The sequence below is a fragment of the Diadema antillarum genome, unplaced genomic scaffold, assembly GCF_040938485.1.
Source record: "Diadema antillarum isolate AM-2024a unplaced genomic scaffold, OU_Dant_1.0 scf00000035, whole genome shotgun sequence".
NCBI lineage: Eukaryota > Metazoa > Echinodermata > Echinoidea > Diadematoida > Diadematidae > Diadema > Diadema antillarum.
The window spans coordinates 2,856,663-2,877,175 of NW_027270924.1; the positions used below are offsets into that span (position 1 = coordinate 2,856,663).

At 40.3% G+C, this 20,513-nt stretch overlaps 1 protein-coding gene across 1 annotated transcript; it reads left to right on the forward strand.

Annotated features, from left to right (window-relative positions):
- On the forward strand, window positions 1–19,265 carry LOC139743913 (cryptochrome-2-like). Its single transcript, XM_071654382.1, has 12 exons — window positions 1–53; window positions 1,901–2,228; window positions 9,144–9,360; window positions 9,879–10,073; window positions 12,633–12,751; window positions 13,454–13,608; window positions 14,026–14,169; window positions 15,016–15,183; window positions 16,093–16,233; window positions 16,603–16,754; window positions 18,247–18,449; window positions 19,163–19,265. Exons 1-12 carry the CDS (start codon window positions 6–8, stop codon window positions 19,234–19,236), a joined length of 1,944 nt encoding a protein of 647 aa, XP_071510483.1. The 5' UTR covers window positions 1–5; the 3' UTR covers window positions 19,237–19,265.
- The last annotated feature ends 1,248 nt before the right edge of the window (window positions 19,266–20,513 follow it).

A 20,513-nucleotide genomic window follows, 5' to 3' on the forward strand; every position in this document is an offset into this window, starting at 1 on the left:
CCACCATGAAGACGTCTCTGGTTTGCTGTTTCGTGGCGCTGTTGGCCGTCCAGGTACGTCATCACTCCCGTTTAACTTTCGTTATCCTGCAATTTTTTTCTCCCTGTATATTGGATTATAAGGAAAACTTAATAGATATTATAGGTCTTATCATACTATACACAAATTACAGCGTAATCACATGAATAAACTTGTAGCTATAATCAAAGAAAAACAAAAAAGAAACCACAGACATTTTCCGCGGGATACATTTCGTTTCGAGATGAATGCATGGAAAAACGTGACTAAACATATCGCCTCTGCGTAGACCATAAAAGAAAGGTTAAGTCATTCTGCTTAGACATAGGCCTAAATATTGTGATTCTCATCATTTTTTATTTTTATTCTCTGATGGTAAATAAATCTGCTGGAATACACAAAGATAGTGGAGAAACAAATGCAGCGAACATCTAAGAGGGTTCTTTGATTAGAACTGAAGAGCTTTTCCCCTGGTACAAAAACAAACAAACAAACCAAAATTCGCGTCTGTTAATGCACGACATGATTTTCTCTGTATGTCTTATAATTACCATAGAGAAAAGCAAGACACAACGTCAATTTCTAGTCATATTCGTTCTTCCACCTATGCTGCAAATTCATAACAATACATACAGGCGACTCCAGTTATAACGAAGTCCTTGGGACCGGCAGTTTCCTTTCGTTATATCGAAATTTAGTTAAAGCCGAACAATTACAATGTACACTTGTTTAAAGATGAAGAGCTGTTAATTTTGGGACCTGAATTTTACTTCGTTGTATCCGAAATTTCGGTGTAACCGTGTTCGTTATACCGGGAATGCACTGTATTACAACAGATGATCGGATTGTAATTACGATACAATTGCTCTATATAAAAATGCAGAAGTGAATACTCGTTCAATCTAGGGGTATCACAATTATTGCCCATATTTGGTCAGTCGGGCCACCTCTTTACTGGAAAATTACATTCGAAAACACTTCGATTATGCAAATATGTGTTCAATGGTAAATATCCTAAATATCCAGAATTATTATTTTTGTCTGGATCGCATTTCATATTAGAATAGTGTGTATATACAGAATTTTACTGCCCAGGGAATTAGCTTTCTACTATTTGACAAATATAGAATATCTTGTTGTTGTTGGGGTTTTTTTTGTATACCTGTTATAAATGTTCCAAAAAAGCGGGGTTTGCTGCATTTATTAGCAAACTTATAGTTGACATTCCGAAAAGCATAATGTTGTGAATGGACATGTTGAAGAACAGCCATGGCTGAAACCTTTGCCATGCTGAAATAAAATGAATGAATGAATGAATGGATGAATGTGATTTTTCTTGTGCAAGGTATCACTTATCTTTACAATTGGTAAAATTCCCATAATATGGAATTCATAACGAATTCCATAAGGGGGTTGTTTTCTCCCCATCACATTACTGAAGGTTTCGATATGTACGGGATAGAAGCTACCAGTACAATTAGCTTTTCCTGGTTTCGCAGGGATGCAATTTCTATTCATTTTGTCTTGATGTGACGGCATTGCGAGCATGGATATTTTTCATTTACTGTCAGCAGGAAAAAGGGTCAACCAATATATCTCAAGCTGCCTATTAATCCTTTTATGATAACTAACTTACAGAAAATACGTTGTTCTTCTATTCTCTTTCATTCTTTTCTATTCCATTCCATTTTATTCTATACGAATCGATTAATATAATACCGTTTCCTGTCACGCTCTATGCTGATTTATTCTGATACATGTGTTCTATTCTCCATTCCATCAACGCTATTCTATTCAATTCTCTTTCTATTTTATTCTATTCCACTTTTTTTTTTTTTTAAACACAAAGTACTAATCTTTTTGTTCCCTTTTTCTCAAAAAGGCAAATGGCTGGTCATGGCCTTTTGCGTCGATGTTCGACATGACACCGGAACCGACTCCGACCAGTGAGCCGTTCCCACTCCCCGACCCCATCCCTCTGGAGGCCGACCTGCAATACGGCTTCTGGGAAGACATCTACGACCGCGCCATTGAGGAGTACGGTAACGAGTATGTACCGAACTACGAGAGGAATCTCTGGCGTCCCACGGAGATGCTGCTGAACGCAGGTGATTCTATCGTTTCTTGGATGCCGCAGTGGGTGCGCAGCTTGTGGTTCTACGGCCCGTCAACTCGAGAGGTGTACATCCCCGAGGAGCTATCACCAGAAGGTTAGTTCGACTAAAGAGTCCTCACCTCCTTAAGATGCACTCACCTAGATAGCCTATACACTACCTCACTTATTACGGAACGTGGTAATCGCACAACGAGCTAAGCGTCATTTTAAAACATGTTTAAGTAAGTCCGTCGTTACACAGAGAAAAAAAAAAGATGATAACCTTTTCAATGATACCTCACTTCGTACTTGTAACATAAGGAATATTCTTTGAAGTTAAGAAAAAAATTTACAATATTTTCCAATCATTTTCTTAAATTGTTTTAATAGCAACTTAAATCACAAATATGTCAATTTAACGAGAATTGCGTTTACACGTTTTGCGATCTAACTCTTCGATCGGGTCGATGTTGACTTGTGTTTATACGAGTGAATACGCGCGTGTGTGTGTGTTCAATGTTATTTTACGTGCATATGAGTCTCAAGGGCCGAGTTTGACCGTGTGTGTGGTTTGATATGTGTGGCATGATTAATTAGGGTCATCCCACGAGACCGACACCCACGAGTCATGCAGCCCACGAGTTCGACATTTAAAAAAGGTCCATGAGTCATACACAGCCAATGAGTTCGACACTCTGCAAATACTAGTAATGTCCATGAGTTCGACACTAGGTAAAAACAGCCCACGACTTTGACATTTATAATACAACACGGTTTCGTGGGCCTCGCTTGCTTAGTGTTGAACTCATGGGCTGTATGACTCGTGGGCTGTCTGACTCATGGGTTGTATAACCACGGAGGTGGAAGAGAGACTTCTACCTCCCTGGTACAACTCGTGGGCTGTATGACTCATGGGTTGTATGACTCGTAGTCTGTACGATTCGTGGATGTGGAACTCATGACGTACGTGCACCCAATTAATTTTCAGGGGCGTCACCAGCTTTTTTTCAAGGGGGGTGCGTTTTGACACTAAATGTTTACGAGATTTTTTTGACAGACATTTGGAAAATAGGAAGCTCTCAATCCCTAGACTTTTACTGTTTTTTGAGGGAAACCAAGCGGGGAAAGGGCACCGGCGCGCCGGTAGCTAGGATTTCATCTTATAGGGGGGGGGGGGGGGGGGGGGGGGGGTAGTATGCGAGGGAGCGAGCAAGGGTGGGGGGAGGGTGTGGAAGTGCCGGAGAGGGTTGTACCCCTTATAAATGGATTATGGAATGACGGTGTGAAACGACAAATTACTGGCAGCGATATCAGGAGAATGGCATCACGACTACATGCGAGCGAGCGGAGCGAGTGAGCTTGAAAAATTCGACATTTTACAGTTCCAAAACTGCCGTTTGTAGCCATATTTTTTGCTTTGTAAATTAAGGGGGGCGCACCGGGCGCAACTGCTGGCAATTACTGGCAGCAACATCAGGTGCATGGCATAATAATTAAATGCGAGCGAGCAAAGAGAGCGAGCTTGGAAATTTTGACATTTTACAGTCCAAAAACTGCCATTTGGAGCCATATTTTTTCGCTTTGGAAATAAAGGAGGGGTGGGGGCGCAACGGGCGCAACTGCCGTTAATTATTGGCAGCAACATCAGGAGAATTGCATAACAATTAAATGCGAGCGAGCGAGCGAGCGAGCGAGCTTGAAAATTTTGACATTTTACAGTCCAAAAACTGCCGTTTGTAGCCATATTTTTTTTGCATTGTAAATTAAGGGGGGGGGGCGCAACGGGCGCAACTGCTGGCAATTACTGGCAGCAACATCAGGTGAATGGCATAATAATTAGATGCGAGCGAGCAAAGAGAGCGAGCTTGGAAATTTTGACATTTTACAGTCCCAAAACTGCCATTTGGAGCCATCTTTTTTCGGTTTGGAAATAAAGGAGGGGTGGGGGCGCAACGTGCGCAACTGCCGTTAATTACTGGCAGCAACATCAGGAGAATTGCATAACAATTAAATGCGAGCGAGCGAGCGAGCGAGCTTGAAAATTTTGACATTTTGCAGTCCAAAAACTGCCGTTTGTAGCCATACTTTTTTTGCTTTGGAAATTAAGGGGGGTGGGGGTCGCACCGGGCGAAACTGCTGGCAATTACTGGCAGCAACATCAGGGGAATGGCATAACAATTAAATGCGAGCGAGCGAAGAGAGCGAGCTTGGAAATTTTGACATTTTACAGTCCAAAAACTGCCATTTGGAGCCATATTTTTTCGCTTTGGAGATAAAGGAGGTGGGGGCGCAACGTGCGCAACTGCCGGTAATTAGTGGCAGCAACATCGGGAGAATTGCATAACAATTAATGCGAGCGAGTGAGCGAGCGAGCTTGAAAATTTTGACATTTTACAGTCCAAAAACTGCCGTTTGTAGCCATACTTTTTTTGCTTTGGAAATTAAGGGGGGTGGGGGTCGCACCGGGCGAAACTGCTGGCAATTACTGGCAGCAACATCAGGGGAATGGCATAACAATTAAATGCGAGCGAGCGAAGAGAGCGAGCTTGGAAATTTTGACATTTTACAGTCCAAAAACTGCCATTTGGAGCCATATTTTTTCGCTTTGGAGATAAAGGAGGTGGGGGCCGGTAACTAGTGGCAGCAACATCGGGAGAATTGCATAACAATTAAATGCGAGCGAGTGAGCGAGCGAGCTTGAAAATTTTGACATTTTACAGTCCCAAAACTGCATTTTGTAGCCGTATCTTTTTTTTTTTTTGCTTTGGAAATTAAGGGGGGGGGGCGCACCGGGCGCATCTTACTGCTGGCAATTACTGGCAGCAACATCCAGGTGCAGAGCTACTCAAGCATTTAGGGTCTGTCTCACGATCTCACGCATGGCACCCATTTTCCTCACGCATCTGGTGATAGTTGCAATTGAAGGTATATTTCCCTTTTGCCTTTCAAAATTAGTAAAAAATATTCACTTAAGTATGCACCAGATCGCATCATTAAGAGCTAACAATTTAAAAAAGCTCCCTACCATGGGAGGGGGACACCCTCCTCGTTCGCGTGCGCATGCGCACGAGCGTCGAGAAGCCGAGTCATAAAAATCTCACTCATAAAAGTTTTTTGAACTTGACATCTCTGCAGGTGAATTGCATAACAATAAAATGCGAGCGGGCGAAGAGAGCGAGCTTGAAAATTTTACATTTTACAGTCCCCAAACTGCCGTTCTTAGCCATATTTTTTCATTTTGGAAGTTAAGGGGGGGGGGCGCACCGGGCGCACCTGCAGGCAATTACTGGCAGCAACATCAGAAGAATGGCATAAAGATTAAATGCGAGCGAACGGAGCGAGCGATCTTGAAAATTTTGACATTTTACAGTCCCCAAATTGCCGTTTGTAGCTATATTTTTTTGCTTTGGAAATTAAGGGGAGGGGGGGGGCGCACCAGGCGCAACTGCCGGCAATTACTGGCAGCAACTTCAGGAGAATGGCATTACGACTAATGCGAGCGAGAGGAACGAGCGAGCTTGAAAATTTTGACATTTTACTGTCCAAAAACTGCCGTTTGAAGCTATATTATTTTTTTTTCGCTTTGGAAATTAAAGGGGGGGGGGGGGACGCCCGGTGAGCCCGGTGCGCCCCTCTCCCTGGATCCGCCACTGGTAGTCAAGGGTGTGGGTTTATGTTCATGACTGGGGGAGGTATGACCAGCGAGGTGGCGTCGAAGTGACCAAGCGGGGAAAGGATGTCCAAAATCTGCACTTTTTTAGAGCATCCCGTAAACTAATCACTGCTAATTGTGCGTGTTTGTTAGTGTGTGTGTTTTATATGTACAAGGAAAAGTTAGGAATTAGCCCAGGGCAAGTCTTTTTATTGGCAATGCAAGACATTTTTACATAGACTAGTATGTATAAAGCAACACTGCAAAATCAATGATCTAGCTTTGATATAACGAAGAGTAAGGTACAAAAGTATACACTCTACATCACATTGCGCAACATTGTAGCGACTCTTCGTTCGGATGTACTGAGTACACTGCGCACATCCTGCTTATAATTATGCAGAATGCCAACCAGGAATCACGCTGAATCACAATCTTTTGTCGGGTCCGGACTTTTTGAACAATGTTTCACACTATATACCTATCTAATTATGGTTAAAAGGAATCATAGAAAAATATCTTATTTCTTGATCACCCTTTCATTCAAAAGCAGTTTACTAACACTTGAATCACTATTTCGGTAAGTCTTTTTTTTTTGCCAGCGGATTGGGAGGGGGGCGCACCCCCCTCCGTAGTTACGCCACTGCTTTTGGGTGAACTAATTGGACAGATTTCTTGAATTCTAACAAAAAAGCAAGAAAATCTTTTCATTGAGGCAATTATGATTATGTGGGATGGGGCAAACGTGTACAAGTGCTCCGTATCGTACGGATGTACAGTACGGTCGATAAATAGTAAACACTGTAGAATACTAATAGATATGTACAAAATCAGTGCTGCCAGGTGACCAGGGGTGCGAATTATTATTATTATTTGTGTGTGTGTGTGTGTGTGTGTGTGTGTGTGTGTGTGTGTGTGTGTGTGTGTGTGTGTGTGTGTGTCCCTGGTGCAAAATATAAAAACAAATTAGAAAAGAGTAATTATTGAGCGTCCGGCGTTGAGGTCGCTCGCAGACTGATTTTTTATTTTTTTTTAATAGATCTGAAGGGGGGTGCGTTCGCACCCAACGCACCCCCCCTGGTGACGCCCATGATTTTGTAATGGATGTCATGGCATACGCAAAGACCGATGCGATACCGAAATCCCAGTCGTTTTATTCAAACATCACAACACGCTATCACACTGTGGCGTTCGTTCCTCAAAGCGTGAACAAAACACTCCTTCAAAACATGTATGTTTTGAAGGAGTTTTTTTTTTCACGGCTGGTTTGCAAAAAAAAGAGACAATCTATTTTCGGTGTGTAAACTCTTTATGTGTGTGTGACTCACCCTGTGTTGATTAGGCCTACAGAGTAGATAATAATAATGATGATAAAGATAATAATAATAATAATGATAATAATAATAATAATGATAATAATAATAATAATAATAATAATGATAATAATAATAATAATAATTATTATTATTATTATTATTATTATGATAGTTCAAGAGAAATAATGAACACGATCATAAAAATAATTGGCCCTATGATCATGGCGAAAATAATGATTATATTCATTATACTCACATTATTGAGCTTATAGTCATATTCTGCAAAATGTCTAGCGTTTTCAGTGTTCATACTCTCCTGCCAAAGGACCACTAGGTATAGATTAGTTATTAGGCCCGATTGCTGTACCAGGATAAAATAAATAAATAAAGAAGCAAGTAAGAAACAAACAGTAAGCAAATGCAGAAACCATCTTGAGTAGGAGTATGCCCAGAGGAGTGCTGTGATTGTCAGTCTCAAGTTGTCAATACTCGGAAATCATGAAATTCTAGGAATATTTCTTGTTTCTTGAAGTGTTTTGAAATTCGCTCTAGTACGGGATCTCTTCGTTATCCTTCTCGTTTTTGTTACATAATCGTTTCGTTTGACCAATCCGCGCTGTTCTTATTGCCCGCGCTATATATTCTCCCTGCTACATAACACACACGGTCCACAACGTGCCAGCACCAACGCAAATACGGGAATTACATAACATCAAAACTGGTTATGCAAACACGTAGACTTTACTTAGTCGCTTTTATAACGTAACACATAATAATGTATGTAAAAAAACCATTTACCGCAAAACAACAATATGTATGATACATATTTAAAGAAAATAATATAAATATGGTTATATGTTTGTTACATTAATATATTTATAAAGAAAACAATATAAATGTCATTAAGGGAATCTTTTTAAAGCCTATCTCACCAAAACAATTTACATGTGGCAAGCTAGCTACACATTTCGTCTTGCAAAGCGTATGAACTGATATGATAGTGTATATCGAACTTCCAGCTGAAACGAATCACACTACTGTTAAAACGTGACAGAACTCCGAAGTATCAATCTTTCGGTAAATATTGGTGGAATATTGAGTCATTGTTTTGTATAAGATATTTTTGTAGCGCTAGTTGACTTAAAAAGGACGGTATGTCGAGTTAAAATACCGAGGGCGATACCACTTCGATTGCGCAGCGCGAGGCCAGGCAGGAGCAGCGGCATCGGTAGCCTCATGTCCCCCTGCACCACCGGGGGCTGCGACTCGTTACTCGCATCTACGCTATGTGTATAGTGTGTGTACGTATGTGTGTAGTGTGTGTGTACGTGCGTGAGTAATTTTATTCCATGCCCCGATTTGCTCACTCAGCTCACTCAGCAATCCTGGGACTGTCCAACATTGGGCTCCAAAATTCGTATTATCAACTTGTTACATTATTTGGCTTAACTGCAGAATACCCCACACAAAATTATTCTGCAGTTGTTCCGATTAGTTTCTGATTCAGTAGTAGCAAACTGTTGATGCTACTCCATTTTGTTTTCTTCTTTTGCAGCATGTGGATGTAGACTTATTAGTAGCCTTTACTTTATTACTGGTGCAGGGCCTACGTTTAGATGCACGTATTCACAGACTGATGCTTTTCGTGGTTTTTCATTGTATAGTGAAGGAAGAAGGAATCGGGGGCCTGGCCCCCATAACTGTTGGCCATGGCATTAAAACACGATAAATCTCGATCCTACCTTGCCCGACTGAGCTGAGTTGTGTATAGTTATATGCTACCGAGCTTGGGCTTTGGATATGACTTGCAACTTTGCAAGTTGCCATAGATGCAGGTTTTATGGCAAAATTTGAGTTCCGAAAAAGTTGAGATTTCAAGCTGTTGCTGCAGTTTCCACTATTAAACAACTTAAACAATTGTGAATTTCTCTGTGTAATGGTACCCAGATATAATTCAGAGAGAAAAAAAAAAGGAAAAAGACCAACTTCAAAGAAACTGAAGCTTGTGAAAACAGCTTGCCTATCAATATTATGATTTTTTGTAACTTCCTACTACACACAGACATGATTAACAGCTCGATACACTGGGTGCGCAAGTGCCTTCGTCTCCATGACAACCCAGCCCTGTTGAGTGCCATCGATGGCAGCAAGACGTTCCGCCCCATCTACATCTTGGACCCACACTTTGTGCAGAATGGAAGGGTCGGTGCTAACAGGTGGCGTTTCCTCATGGAGGCCCTGCGAGACTTGGACAACAGTTTGAAGAAGATTGGTTCAAGGTAAGGGATGGAGTTCTATTCTCCTCCTCCTCCTCCTCCTCTTCTCTCAGTTGATTGCTGTTTTTAATGTGCAAACAGAATTTCAACACAGATGTGACTGAAAGTGACAAGGAGGTTTTGTTTGTAGGCTTTTATTTGTGCAGATAGATTGTTACAATAGCTTATATTGCATATTTCTACAGATCATGTGAATGTGTACACAATGATGTGAGTGTACTTTTTATTTTCAAGTAGTTGGGAGCATGTCTGTAAGTTCATGTACCACATGAATAGATTGTGAGATGCTACATTTGTATGTGAACAAGGAAATTGATCACTTTAAATCCATGCAGAGTTCAGAGCATTTGCCAGGGTATGATTACAGGTAATGTAGTACCTGGTAAATCAAGACTTGCGAGGCGGTGAATTAAAGAATGAATAATTGTTCTGATGAGGTCAGCCACATCCACTTTTCCTATAAGACTCAGATAAATTTACTTCTTGTTTGTTTGTTTTTTCTTGTAATTGTATTCTAACAGGCTTTTTGTGATTCGTGGAAGCCCAGCTGAAGTCTTCCCAGAAATCTTTGAGAGGTGGGGCGTGACCCGCCTCACCTTTGAAGTCGACACCGAGCCCTACTCCCGCCAAAGGGACCAGATGGTGGTTGATTTGGCCAAGAAGCATGGAGTTGAAGTCATCACAAAAGTGGGGCACACGCTGTTTGACACAGAAAGGTGAGAAGCTCACTACTGGTCGGCATCCATACTATTTGATGTAAAACTTTATGGGTGTTGATTTGTTTTAGGCTGCATCTCTGAAAAGTGTTTACTGTTGATGTCATCGTTTTTATTTCATCTTGCAAACAAGTTGGTCAACTTCAAAGGAGATCTTGTCAATAACTTCTTCATCAACAGAGTAGTAACTGTTGACCAGTTTGACCTTCTTCTGTGGCTTTCTGATGCTTTTAAAAAGGAGATGTACACATTTACTGATCTGTTGATCAAATCTTCAGTAACTCACAGGGTTGTGTGCATAGGGTTATTCGCAGAGTTTTCAGTTCTGTAAACCCTTGTGGACAAGCTGATTTTGCTGCTACATGCATTAAATTTCCTACAGATACCTGCCCAAGTACACGTGGGATTAGTTTTCAACGGGTTAAGCTTAAAGCAGGAAGCCATTTTCCAATCAAAATCATTACTTTTGAAAATATAATAAGGGAAAAGATGCAAAAGGAGCACATGAAGCAAAGGAAAAACAAAGTGCAGACCAGGACATTTGCTAAATTCAGTGTGATATTTTTGATGTGTATTCAGGGAGCCTCCATGCTTGATGATACAGGAAAAAATACTGACTGAGAATGAATATTGAGAGTAAGGTCCATATAGGGCAGGCACCCACCAGATTAATTGTCTACCAGGGTTTTAATAATTTGAACTAGACATGCACTCTGAGAGCGCAGACCTCCGCCAAGCCAGCAACTGATTTCCACCCATACACACATGCAATTTCCCAATATGTACTGTAGAAGCCTTTTGTTTATGTCATCAGCTTCCAGCTGCACGTCGCCTTGCCCGAGCAAAGCACACACTTTAGAGCGTATATCTGAATCTTCGGTACAAGCAGCTTGAAACCACAAATTCATTGACCTTATAGGCCGAAAGATAGAAAAATCCTTTAAAAATCTATTTAAAAATTCCTGGATCACTACAAAAACTGATCACTTGTTCCTTGCGTCATAATCAACTTTTCCTGAGAGTGTCATGCAAATCCGTATACAACTTTTTGAGTTATTTTGTGAACAGACAATTAAACAAATCAACACCAATGATCACTTAACCTCCTTCCTTGTCAGAGGTATTATGTAGGTGATAGGTTGATTATATCATACTTCACCAATAGTCAGTGGTTGATTATGGGAACAAAGTTCAAACAGAGGTCATGTCACCACCTGTCTTATCTGCTATATGTGTTTTTTTAAATTAGTCATCATAGGGAGTTGAGCAGCTATGGCACATAGCTGCAAAACAATGTCTACCTGCGATTATCATGACTCTGTATTTTGGACTCTCCTTGATAAGAGCACTTAAGGGGCAGACGTGCATGGTGATAAAATGGTCTGACTTGGGGGGTGTCAAAGATCATGTTTAATGTGCACTTCAATATTATGCAACCTGGGTGTCACCCCACTGCAAAAAGAAATAAGGACAGGGCCAGCTCAATCAAAGAAAAGCAAGACTTGGTTGCTGGCCCTCTCACCTTGCTAAAACCTGTCCTTGTTAATAAAAAGAAAAAAAAATCAACCATGTCTGAGGTGGGTATTGTGATGATGAAGGTAGAAATTAATTTGCCAGGCCATGCCAAGTCTCCCTTATTCTACAGGAAGCTCCCTGAAAACTTCCATAAATTAGGCCTACATCACTGAATATGAAATCCTCTCTGACTTGGGAAGTAATTTTGCAAGTCAAGATACTTGTTTTACACAAGACAAGTATCTCCCTGATTATTCTTTGGAACCTCCCTGATTGTGAATGTTGTCAGCCATGATCTACTCCTCCAACATCATATTTCATGGCTGTATTGCCCTGAGCAGTTGTATTATCATTTTGCACTGAAGCCACAAATACATAGCAAGTTGAATTGCAAGTATTTTTTGAACCACCAGGGGAAGATTTCTTGAAGAGAGGCAAATATTTTGTGAAACTTGTACCACTTTTACAATGAATCTGGTTATTGGAGACTTAATGCTGCATCTACAAAGCAGCAAATTACATCAAGAGATAATGAAAATCGATAAAAGTGATGGTATATGATGAGTTCTAAGTGAAGATATTGTAAAACCTGCCTTCCTTGTTATCTTTGGAAATCAAATAGCAAGAGTTGCAATTGCAATTCTATTATAGTCTTTCCTTTTCCTGAGCACATAGGGACATAGACACTGTGTGTAATGCACTATTGTAAGCATTGTAAATATCATCAATTGTTATTATTATTTAAGTGCAGCCTCCAATATTGAAATCACAATACCCAGACATGCACATTTTAGCATGGCATTTTCAACAACAACAAAAAATTGTGCTTATCCCACATACTCATTTCCGAGTCGATGCCTAGTAATTTGATTTGATTGCTAAATTTTGGAGGTTAACCCACCGTGGCATGAATTTTGCAACATGCCAACATATGTGAAACAACCTTTCAGAATAAGGAGTTGAGAGCATTAGAGTTTGTAACTTGACAACCAGATGGCAGTTCGTGTGAATTATATTCACATTTTTTCTTATCTCTCACCCCAGGGTCATCAAAGCCAATGGGGGAAAGCCTCCCATGACATACCAGAGGATGCAGGGACTTCTCAGCAAACTTGGTGCCCCAGCAGAACCAGAAATCATCCCATCTCTTGAGGCTTTCCCAAGTAAGATCTCTTTCCAATATTTCACTTTTTTGGGGGTCATTTGAGAAAGTGTAGAAGTCTTACTTGATACTCGTAATGATAACAGGTTCTGAGACTACCGGAAAACTGAAGTATGATGCATGTATACTGTATTCCAAACATTCTAAGGCATTTTATCAGAAAAGGTGAATTTATATTCTCAAAATGAGATATAGAAGTGAGGCAAGTGATAAGAATGTTGTCTAAATATATTTGTCTCCATAATCTCAGCGTAAGTCTGAATTCAGTTTAATAACTAAGCATTCATTTTTGCACTAGAGTTGAATCTTAGAGCAAAAAAGTCAACATGACAAGGAAACTGTGTTAATGTGGTTTTGTTAAGCATCCTGATTTTTCCAGTGAGTTATTCTTTAATTGGCAACACATTTTAGAATAATTTTTGAAGTCTCTATTTCTCTCTTGTGAATGGGCAAATTTTGGCAAGCTTCTCTCCGATTTACTGCAGATTCAATGATTTCATCCAGTTCTGTCTAATCACTCTCAAAGACAAGTTTTGCAGCAAAACTCAATTCATCGTGATGCCATTTTAATGAAAAGATAAGAATTTCTGCAATAAAATTCTCCAATCATCAAATTATATCTATTCTTCACATTATTTAAATTCTATGATTCAAGGCATAAAAACTCATCATCTCGTCTCTCTCTCTCTCTTCACTTTCACAGATCTGAGGACACCGATCCGTGATGACCACGACAGAGTGTATGGCATCCCGACCCTGCGTGAGCTTGGAGTGGACGAGAGCGAGCTTGGGCCCAGACTCTACCCCGGAGGAGAGACCGAGGGACTGGCCAGGATGGAGATGCACCTTGCCAGGAAGGTAGGATGGGGACCGAGTCAATGTAGCTACAGATGGAAGAGACAAATCCAAAAAGGACACTTGTGCTTTGCAGGAGGCTTGGTCTCCTTTTTAAATGGCTTCTTAAAACAATGGCAACTAACCAATGGCATTACCACTATGCCAATATTTTGGCAACAATGTGTGGCCTATTTCATCAAAAACAATTAACCTTTAAAAGATATCTTAACGAACTTTTTTTGATTTTAGATCTTCAAGTCTTAACAAGGTTTGTGAAGAACAACAGTAGCAAAGTCAGTTTTAAATGTATGTCATTGGAAGAGTGTCTCATATTCTACCTTAAGTCACATGTACTTTGTGTGTATGCATGCAAGGAATATGGCTGTGCTTATCGTGTTTCATTCGTCACGATCTGTATTCTCTCGTTCTCCCAATTAGACCTGGACCTGCAACTTTGAGAAGCCCAAGACCAGTCCCAACTCACTGGAACCAAGCACCACAGTCCTCAGCCCCTACCTCAAGTTTGGCTGTCTCTCTCCCCGCAAGTTCTACTATGCCATCCAGGATGTTTATGCCCAGAAGGTATGTGTGTGTACATATGGAACTCATACTTCTCTTGTCCCATCTGTACTGTATATTTTGTTAGTGTATTCGAGACATGCTGGGATAGGGTTGAAGAGGATGAAAAACTGACTATCTGCCTTATTCTTCAGATATATGTGAACATTCTTCCTATTTTAAAGAACATGATCACAACTCATAGTATTGCTGTAGCAAATTTGTAGATTTATGCAGATGTAAGCCTACATGCAGGTCAAGTGCAAGTGAATCAGTGCACAGCTACCACCTGCCGAACCGACAAGTTACCACAGATTTAGTTTCAGCTAGGTGGCTGAAAATAGTATGTACAACAATTGTCTGATTGCCTGTAGTTGCAGCAGGTCTAGCTTAGTCAAGCTTTGTTGGCAGTTGTATCAAACAAGTGCTGCTGAAACTTGTTTGCAGTCAAGTTGTAATTGTTTGAAGGGGCTGGGCAATTAGCTAACGCAGATGACTTCATCTTTGTTTGTATGGTACAGCTTACTATTATAACAATCACTGAGTGTTCCACTCCTTGTAAAAGTTGAAATTGGGTTCTCTTCTTTTCTTTTATTGTTTGATATATATACATAAAATGTTAAAAAAATGAGAACATCTTTAATATAAACAAGTTAATATGATATATTTAGAACAACCAAGAACATCATTTAAATGAAATGTCTTAACAGTATATTATGAACAAAGAGATGCACCCATTCCAATATCCGTAGAAGTGTATCGAGTTTTTTGTACCGGTAGCCATGAGTAGTAATTAGTAGCAATTTGTGCAAGCTGCTAATGTTAATGCTCTATTTTAATCCTCACATCTTGTGCATGTTCTCACTTCAGACAAACTGCACCAAGCCCCCGGTGTCCCTACTCGGCCAGCTTCTGTGGCGCGAGTTCTTCTACACCGTCGCTGCAGCAACGCCCAACTTCGACAAGATGGAGGAGAACCCCATCTGCATCCAGGTTCCTTGGGAGAACAACACAGAGATCATCACGGCATGGAAGGAGGTGAGGATGGTTTAAAAAAAAATGATCTTAAGAGACAAGATGGAATGTTGTAAATTCTCCTTCGTCTCATGATAGATTGACCTATGCAACTTGTTATGGCTAATGCCATGTCCGTCATTCTTGTTCCTTCATGAACGTCTTGCATGTCCTCTTCCGTTCTTCCACTAGAGCTTCTTTCTGGCCATCTTTGTGCTGATAGTTCGCATCCCTCTTTTGTTTACTGACACTGCTGTGCTGTAAATGCATTTCTTTCTACTTTTCCTTCTCCTTGACCCTGTTGCATAAAAAAGGTGTAATTAAACATAAATCAGAAGATGAAATGTAAGTCAGGTATCGGCCAATCAGAATTGAGTATTTGGAGACCTATGTTTGATTTTCTGACTTATGTATGTTCTTACCTGTAATACAATATGGATTAGGGCTCTCCTCCCACCTTAGCCCCCCCCCCCCCCCCCCCGCCCCCCCCCCATCTTAATCTTTTCCGACATGTTTGCCCTCAATGGTCTCAATACATATTTATATGTTACCATTGTATTTATTACCTTCCTTAACGTCATGATTGCTTCAAGTGTACACATATTATGTAACCTCTTGTGAATAATCCTGTTTGCACAACTCTGCCTCACTCACTAGTGCTTGATTAAAGAAAAAAAAGGCTTTATTTGCTACAGCTTAGAAGGTCTTAAGAGGAAATGAGATATTAGGACTACACAACTTAAGCTCTTGGGCAACAGAATCTTTTCATTGCCTGTTCTGTGATGATATCATACTCATTAATTACCATGGGATTTAGTTTCAAAATTTTCTCTTTTTTTTGAGAATTCACTGGAGTACACAATTCAAAACTTGATGTACTGCGAGATGTTTAATGGCCTTCAACTCTGTGGAATCCTGTTTATTAAATACTAGGGTCGCACTGGATACCCCTTCATTGATGCCATCATGACCCAGCTGAGGACCGAGGGATGGATCCATCACCTTGCCCGTCATGCCACCGCCTGCTTCTTGACCCGTGGTGACCTCTGGCAGAACTGGGTTGAAGGTCAAAAGGTTAGTATCCAACGACAAGAGCCACGATTTCTCGGGATGAATCCATGTGCATAGCTCTAATGATAACAAATGATTAATGTGAGGAATATATGGGAGCCTTAAAAAGACTTAATTTTCCTTCGAATGATAGTTCTTTCCTAAGGATCACCATTGTTATTGAAAATGTTTTTACATCAGTCTGGTCAAATTTTAGATAATCCATCTATTTTGGCGCTCTCTTTTGCAAGTTTTTCAATCAGCGGCAATGAGTTTACGTAGTAGCATGTATTTGAGGAGCATTTAATGATGAATTTCTACCTGTAGAAAAATCATGTCTTGCAACCTTCAGACTGGTAACCATTTTCTTTTTTTTTGATGTTGTGCCCACAGATCTTTGAAGAGTGGTTGCTGGATGCTGACTACAGTCTGAATGCTGGTAACTGGATGTGGCTCTCCTCCAGTGCCTTCTTCCACCAGTACTACCGTGTCTACAGCCCCGTTGCCTTCGGCAAGAAGACGGACAAATCTGGCGAGTACATCAAGTAAGTTGTACAGAGAAGCACACAAGGAGGAAAAAAAATGCCAGTCAGCAAATAAGGGGGGGGGGGGGAGACAGGGAATATGGGGAGATGAAGGAGAGTGACAGTGATTAGAGGTGTTCAGTTGTAAAGCAATATCAAAATTATCTGTGCGTTAGTTTAGAATTTGTGACCCGCTACAACAAAATGGTCCTAAAGTCGCGCACGGTCGAAGCCGTGAAAATCGAGTTTGAAGTTCGAGCATCAAAATTGGTCAAAACTTACGATTTTCTGAATTTGACATATTATTACAGTCTGACATGTCTTCTATCATCTGTCGAAATTTTGAAGCAAAATGATGAAAGGAAAGACCAAAAAATAGCGTTTTTTCTGGGCCATGCTTTTTTGGCGTTTCAACGAAGCAGAAACTGGTTCGAACATTTGGATTGAGCGCCACACATAGGCTCCGCCCCTAACAACGACCAGAGTGATCTCATTGGTCAGTTTGCTGCTTGCCGCTAACCGAAGCGTGAAGCTCGCACACTGCCCAGTCGACTGGTGCGTGCGGGCGAGTTGCGCTATGCCTAGCCGCTTCTCCTGACATCCTGGTCACTGATTGGTCGGTGAGGCGACCGCCGACGCTGTGTTTGAATGAGCATTTCGATTGTTGCTAGGGCTTAACTTCTATTGTCCGGAGGTGAATACTGACTTGCGTGTCTCTTGATTGTGATTGTGTTGCAAGGAGAACTTTTAGGGCGCTTTTCTCGAAACAGTGATTTCCCAGATGTCTTGACATGCTCTCTTTTAAACATCGATATCTCCGCAGCCGATTCTTTTTATAAGACATGTTATACATCAATTTAAAGCAGAAAGATTAGGAAATTGTGTCATGCAATTTTCAAATAATCGACCTCGCCCGACTTTAGGATCATTTTGTTGTAGCGGGTCACATTTATCTAAGAACATGTAAGGCTGCAGTATTTTTGCTGAAATGTTATTATCTAATCCAATTGCTTGGTGTTCTGACTAGTTGAATTAAGTTTGTTGTAGCCTGCATATGTAATTGTGCACCACCTGTTCATAATAATGATAACAATACAGTGTATATGGGAATCATAAGGTGCCAAATCCACCTAAAAATGAAATGCTCTAGGTGATAATGATAATTATAATGTATGGGATTCACAAGGTGCCAGATCCACTTGAAAATAAATGCTCTAGGTGCAACTGTCCTATCCTTACTGTTTGTTTTCTCATGGTCATCACAGTAAAAGATATGTAATCTTCTTGTATCTTCTACCCTCACATAATTCATAGTTTAGCTTCTCTTGCCAAAAAGGAATGTCTGTCCATGCCATTGATTGGAAAGGATTCTGTGTTTGCATGTATGTGCGTGTGTGTGTGTGTCTGTAACTCCTTACTCAAATAGAAAACATACTATAGAAAACAAACTATACAAACTTTGAATTGCAATTTCAATGTGATATTCTCTACTTCCCCCCTTTTTTTCTCATAGGAAATACCTGCCAGTTTTGAATAGGATGCCAGCAGAGTACATCTATGAGCCGTGGAAGGCACCACGCAGCGTGCAGGAGGCGGCCGGCTGCATCATTGGAACAGACTACCCAAGACCCATCGTGGACCACGACACGGCGATGAGGAGGAACATGAACCGCATGAAGGAGGCAAGGCAATGCCAGCCTGGCAAGGATCCAGCAGGTGAGGGCGCTTGCCAGCCCATGGGCTGCGTCTGCTGTGCATAGATGTTTACATGATCTTGTTATTGTGGGCATTTGATGTACCAAGATACTGGATGTTGCGAGGAAGTTTTCTTGGCCCAATGTTTTCTTTCATGCTAATTGCTATCCATTTAGTGCCTGATGTGTACTTGATGGGCATTTATTTTCTTACAAATATAGATATGTACAGTATTTAACTGTCATTGACTGCCCTTCTTCTCTGTAAAGAGCAAAATTTTAATTACTGGCAACCGGCCTCTCTCGGACTAATATTTGAGATTTACAGATTTTGTTGTTGAAAGAAGTGTTGAACTGCACAATGCATTTATAGCTTTAATGATGTTCACATACTGCATACGATGTGTGCATGTCACACATTGATCTTGAAATAAGTAGAGAGGAAAGAAAAATTTATTAAGGTGGTGGTGCCAAATTACTTTGGAATTTAATTGACTCCTCAAATCCAGCACAAATTTTCAGTGACTGATTGATAGATGTGTTTCTCATCTTAAAGGAGCAGTGTTCTTACTTCTTTGGGACTTATCCTTTCAAAAACAAAAAAGAAAGAAAGAAAGAAAGGAAAGGAGAGTGAAATGGGAGTAGAAAGAGGAGGAAATAAGGAATATTTCTATGCCAGACCATGTGAGAATGAGTACTGTTTTTGAAAATCTTTCTTTATGTTTGTGTCCTCAGGGAAGCGCAAAGGAGAGACATCTACCAAGAACCCCAAGTCAAGGAGGATCGACAGCATGTTCAGCAAGAAATAGGCTGGAAGAAAATGTCGGAGATGTGGCTTAGAAAAACCATTTTTTCTCATTTCTTCTGTTTTTGTTTCTACTTTGTGTGTTAATATAATTATGTTTCATGAAGTCGTAGCTGGTTTAGTGTGTACATGTACATCATTGGAGAGAAAGAAAGGAGAAAATGTAGCTAAGTGAAAGTGAATTAAGCGAAAGTGTAGTGGAAGGGTTGCCATGACAACTGGATATGTCTTCTTAGTCTTCCATGTGGCTCTAGTCGTGGTTCCGTTTATGTAGACGGCAAAGTGGCATCATTGAGCCATCACAGATGTGTACAATATGTCATCAACATGATGCCTTAAGACTTAAAACTCAATTTTTAACAGCCTTTTTTCAGATATATTTTCCATTCCAAAGCTCACTATTGAAAATGTCTGCAGACTTTTTTGTTTTGTTTTGTTATGGTAACGGACCAGATGTCAGTTATGGATTTTCATGATTGTAATGGCAGCTTAGTTTGTTTCATCACTGCTTAACCCACCGGCTACTGAACAAACTTGAATCCTTCTTAACAGGTAACATTTGTTTTGTACAGTCCAACCTCTAAAGAAATATGTTCACTTTTCACAGAGATATGACAAGACCTGCACATATCAAAGTTACTTAACTCTCTGTGTATGTGCCACAAAAGATCCATTCCTTATCTGTGCCTTTTCAAAATACTACTTAAGTAACTTTGTAGTGTACATGTACATTGATAGAGCATATTTGATGTTATGTAGTGGAAGTACATTGTATCAAGTAAGATGAAGAAGAAAAAAGTGCAGTTTAGTGTGTAACTTCTTGGTGTAACCTAGTAGCATTTCTTGAGTCGTTGACATTGTCAGTTTTCATAGCGTTGTCTGTGCACGTAATGTAATTGATGCCAAAATTAGCCCGTCTGATAGTGTTTCATTAATAGTTGTACAGATTATGTAGAGTAGATTTTTTCCCTCTAACCTCAAGTGTGAGAAGTTGTCTAGCAAATGCTTGGACTTTAAATGTTATTAGATGTGCAACACAGAACAGTATTCAAAACTAACTTATTTTTGATATATTGGAACATGATAACCAAATGAACTTGTGGTCAATAGACTGCTACAAGCTTCCTGCTTGTATTAAATCTATGTGTCTTTACATCCACAGCCATGGTCTACTGGTGAATCTTTTCAGTTCATCAAATGTGTCTTTTCCCTTTACTTGAAACTGATGCATACATAAAATATGTTTTCATTTGCATCTGGATGTGTGGATGTACAGCATGT